Source organism: Arachis ipaensis, chromosome B05 (genome assembly GCF_000816755.2).
Source record: "Arachis ipaensis cultivar K30076 chromosome B05, Araip1.1, whole genome shotgun sequence".
Taxonomy (NCBI): Eukaryota; Viridiplantae; Streptophyta; class Magnoliopsida; order Fabales; family Fabaceae; genus Arachis; species Arachis ipaensis.
The window spans coordinates 87,473,505-87,478,730 of record NC_029789.2 but is presented as its reverse complement, the minus strand read 5'-3'; the positions used below and the strand labels follow the sequence as shown (position 1 = coordinate 87,478,730).

The following is a 5,226-nucleotide window of genomic DNA, read 5'->3' as shown; positions in this document are numbered from 1 at the left end:
ATGTCACGTTCCATGCATGCAAAGGATATGGAAAAAAACACTAGGTACTTCCATAATTTGGCATCGTTAAGAAGGAGGAACAATAGAATTGACTCTTTGGTAATTAATGGAAGGTTGATAAGAAATCAAGCTCAGATCAAGATTGCTATCAGAGAGTTTTTTAAGGATTTGTATCATCAGGAAAGGTCGCCAATTGTGGAGTTTAGGGATAGACTGCTAAATATAATTGATGAAGATTCTATAGCTTTGGAGAGAATACCGACAACAGAAGAGGTCAGAGAGGCAGATTGGGATTGTGAATCATCAAAGGCTCTAGGAATTGACTGGTATAACATGAATTTCATTAAAAAGTTCTGGGATGAGATTGGTACAGAGTTCACAACAGCTGTTTTGGAGTTTTTTCGGTCATCAAGATTGCCTTCTGACTCCAATATTACGTGGGTAGACCTAGCACCTAAGTTTATTAGAGCCAAGGAGATTAAGGACCTCAAGCCGATTAGCATGGTAGGCTGTATATCTAAAGTTATCTCTAAAATGATGGTCAGAAGATTAAGATCGGTGATGCCAGGTCTAGTAGGGGAGACCTAGAGCGCATTCATGAATGGTCAAAAAATACATGATGGGGCTCTTATTTCTTGCGAAAAAGTGCAATGATTAAAGATGAGAAAGAAGAAAGTGGCTATCATTAAATTAGACTTTCAGAAGGCTTATGATCGAGTAAAATAGAGTTTTGTGGATATTGTGCTACAGAAGATGGGCTTTGGTTGGAGGTGGAGAGAATGGGTGAAGGTGTGTGTTGGTACTGCTTCTATGTTAATCCTTATAAATGGCTCATCAACTAAACCTTTTAAGATGGAGAGGGGTTTGAGACAAGGTGATTTGCTGTCCCCTTTTTTGTTTGTTCTTGTTGTATATGTTCTTCATAGAATGCCAGGAGAGGCAGTCAGAAACGGTCGTATTTTGCCTTTGCTGGTTGGAAAAGATAAAATAGAGTTGTTACACCTCTAGTTTGTAGATGACACTGTATTGTTCTATCCACCGGAGGAGGAGACCATCAAAAACTATGCCAAGATGCTAAGGTGTTTTGAGTTGATGTTGGGGTTGAGTATCAACTTTGACAAATCAAGTCTAATCCCAATCAATTGTGATCAGCAGTGGACTTACAGCATGTGCAACTTATTGGGATGTAAGGAGGGTAGCCTGCTATTTAGATATCTAGTATTCCTTTAGGAGCGAACCCAAAGCTAGTCAGGACTTGGAAACCTATTATTGACAAAGTGGAGGAGAAACTTATCTCATGGATGGCAAAAGTACTCAATAATGCAGGTAAGCTAGTCCTTATTAAGTCTGTGTTGAATAGCCTGCCAGTGTACTATTTGAGCCTATATAAGATGCCGAAATCAGTGGCAGATAAGTTGATTTCATTGTAGTAAAAGTTCCTATGGAGCAGGGAGGATGGCAGAAATGGTTTGCCGATGGTTAAGTGGGAAGTGGTTCAAGCTCCTAAAAAGTTGGGTGGGTTAGGAGTGGGTGATGCCGTGGTTAGGAACACATCTCTCTTGTTCAACTGGTGGTAGCATTTTTTAAAAGAGGAGTGTCCATTATGGAATAAAGTTGTATGCTCTTGTTATAACTTGAACCTCAATGTGATGTTATCAGCTCAGACCTTGCCTAGTAGAGGGGGTCCATGGAAGGATATCTATCAGCTACAATTAAAGGATAGTAGTAATGTGAGAGATAAGATGATTACTGGATTGTCCATGGAGGTGGGTGATAAAAGGAGGACTCGCTTCTGGGAAGATGTTTGGCTACAGAGTGGTTCACTAAAGATGAGTTTTCTGAGACTCTTCTCTGTTTCAAATCAAAGAGGATCTGTCATAGGGGATTGTGGGTTTTGGGATGGGTTAGAGTGGATTTGAAACTTCTAGTGAAGGTGAGAGTTATACCAATGGAAGTTGGACTTAGTGGATTAATTACATGAGACTTTACGGCCTGTAAAGTTAGCATATCATACGCATGATAGAGTTGTATGGAAGGTTGACAAGGAAGGCATTTTTTCAACTAACTCCTTTATGCAGGTAATGCAGTCAAAAATAATTCCGGAGGATATCACCAACTATAGTTTCACAAGAACCATATGGAAAGATTTGGTTTTACCACGAGTGGAGTTATTTATTTAGTTTGCATTGATAGGAAGAGTTAATACTAAACAAAGATTGCATAGGCTTGGTATTATTAGACACGGTGATGACATATGCGCTTTGTGTAAAAAAGATGTTGAACATATTTACCACTTGTTTCTTAGATGTGAATTTTGGCAGGTGTGGTGTGTATGGCTATCTGACTTTTGGAGGTTGTGGTATGTTCCGGACTCACTAAAAGAACACTTTGAGAGTTTGACAGGTGTTGTTAATAGAAAAGAGGAGCACAACAAGTGGCTCATTTGCTTCTATGCTGTTATTTGAAATATTTGGTTAGAGAGAAACAGACGAATCTTTAATATCAAGGAAGCGGGTGTAGAAGAGGTTTTCCAGAAATCCTTGACCAGCTATAGAGAGTGGAGTAATTTAGATCCCTTTGATTGTTGATGGCTATGCCAGAGATGACACAAGGGATATTTTCCTATCTTTTATTTTATTGGATGTTTTGTTATACCTAGCTTTTTTCGCTCTACTTTCTGTGTTGAGCTCGTTTGTTCAAAAAAAATTTTAAGTGTCACCATATGATGTAGGATAATCGTCGGTTAGGAATTTTCACAAAATAATCTGGTCAATAGTATTAATCCAAACCAACAAATTATCCTCAATCAAAGTTTAATTTGTTTGTCACTAGTACAAACCCAATAAAAATAAATCGAAGTATTCAAACCTCGGGTCGTCTCTCAAGGAATTGCAGGGAAGTGTGCATATTATTGGTTATGATTGTATCTTTTCGGGTTTTGAATTTGTGAAAAAGAAAATAAATTGCAAGTAAGTAAAGGGAACTCAAATAGTAAAAAGGTCTTAGCAAAGGTTGATGGTTAAGGATTACTTTTCCGAGGGTTACCTGAAACTGTAGGTCGATCTCGGACGAGATCTTCTATTTTGGTTGGAGATGACGTGTCCGGCTGGTGGGTGGCGGCCGGAGCTGTCGTGTCTGACTTGTTGGACTGGCTGCGCTGCTGATTCTTTGTCACCGGAGGGTGGTGGTGCTTGCTAGGGACTCTGATGCTTAAGTTAGAAAGGGTATTGATAAACCCATATTTTATGATATATTTTGTGCTCAATTTAGGTGATTTATTCAATCCTTCACTCACTTATTCACGTAAATTGCATGGTTTTACTTTCCCTTCCTTATTATGTGATATATGTGAAAAACATGTTTCCTATGCTTTAAAAATAATTATTTTAATTACCCTTTATTACCATTCGATGCCGTGATTTGTGTGTTGAGTAGTTTCAGATCTTCTAAGGCAGGAATGACTTAAAGGATGGAAAGGAAACATACAAAAATGGAAGGAAAGCACAAAATAGAGTTTTTGAAGAAACTGGCAGCGACGCGAATGCATGGACGACGTGGTCGCATGCCCAGCGCGAAAAGGCAGCGACGCGAATGCATGACTGACGCGGACGCGCGCTGATGAGCGGATAATTTATACGCTTTTTGGCATTGTTTTTAGTAGGTTTTTAGTATATTTTAGTTAGGTTTTGGTATATTTTTATTAATTTTTAAATAAAAATCAAAATTCTAAACTTTACTATGAGTTTGTGTGTTTTTCTGTGATTTCAGGTATTTTTTGGCTGAAATTGAGGGACCTGAGCAAAAATCTGATTCAGAGGCTAAAAAAGGACTGCAGATGCTGTTGGATTCTGACCTCCCTTCACTCAAAGTGGATTTTCTGGAGCTACAGAAACCCAATTGGCACGCTCTGAATTGCTTTGGAAAGTAGATATCCTGGGCTTTCCAGCAATATATAATAGTTTATACTTTTCCTGAGATTTGGTAGCCCAAACAGGCGTTCCAAGTCAGCTCAAGAATTCTGGCGTTTAACTCCAAAACTGGCACAAAAGCTGGAGTTAAACGCCCAAACTGGCACAAAAGCTGGTGTTTAACTCCATGAAAAGTCTCTACACATGGAAGCTTCAATGCTCAGCCCAAGCACACACCAAGTGGGCCCAGAAGAAGATTTCTGCATTAATTACTTATTTCTGTAAACCCTAGGCTACCAGTTTTCTATAAATAGGACCTTTTGCTATTGTATTTTAATCGATCTTTACACATACTTTTGATAGACCTTTTCACATTTGGGGGCTTGCCTCACGGCCATGCCTAGACCTTGTTCTTATGTATTTTCAACGGTGGAGTTTCTACACTCCATAGATTAAGGTGTGGAGCTCTGCTGTTCTTCATGAATTAATACAAGTACTATTGTTTTTCTATTCAACTCAAGTCTATTTCTTCTCCAAGATATTCATTCGCACCCAAGAACAAGATGAATGTGATGATTACGTGACACTCATCACCATTCTCACCTATGAACGCGTGACTGACAACCACTTCGGTTCTACATGCAAACAAGCTTGAATGTGTATCTCTTGGGTTTCTAATCTCAGATTGGAACCTTCGTGGTATAGGCTAGAATTATTGGCGGCCATTCCTGAGATCCGGAACGTCTAAACCTTGTCTGTGGTATTCTGAGTAGGATCTGGGAAGGGATGACTGTGACGAGCTTCAAACTCGCGATTGTTGGGCGTGTGACAGACGCAAAAGGATCAATGGATCCTATTCCAACATGATCGAGAACCGACAGATGATTAGCCGTGCAGTGACAGCGCATTTGGAACGTTTTCACTGAGAGGACAGGAAGTAGCCGTTGACAACGGTGATGCCCAACATAAAGCTTGCCATGGAAAGGAGTATGAATGATTGGAAGAAGGCAATAGGAAAGGAGAGGTTCAGGAGGAACAAAGCATCTTCATACGCTTATCTGAAGATCCAACCAAAGAATTACATAAGTATCTCTATCTTTATTTTATGTTTTATTTATTTTTTAATTATCAATTCTCCATCACCATCTGAATTAGCCTGACTGAGATTTACAAGGTGACCATAGCTTGCTTCAAGCAGACAATCTCCGTGGGATAGACCTTTACTCACGTAAGGTATTACTTGGACGACCCAGTGCACTTGCTGGTTAGTTGTGCGGAATTGTGACAAAGTGTGATTCACGTTTGAGAGCTCCAAGTC

At 39.5% G+C, this 5,226-nt stretch overlaps 1 protein-coding gene across 1 annotated transcript in view; it reads left to right on the top strand.

The window, feature by feature from the left end:
• Nucleotides 1-5,226, top strand: part of LOC110272052 — a gene marked incomplete at its 3' end in the record, with an annotated part of 36,934 nt that continues 31,708 nt past the window's right edge. Inside the window, exons 1-3 of the mRNA XM_021123854.1 lie at nt 1-568; nt 1,231-1,326; nt 1,660-1,766. Of these exons, the coding sequence (XP_020979513.1) occupies nt 1-568; nt 1,231-1,326; nt 1,660-1,766 (771 nt within the window). The remainder of the gene's footprint in view (nt 569-1,230; nt 1,327-1,659; nt 1,767-5,226) is intronic.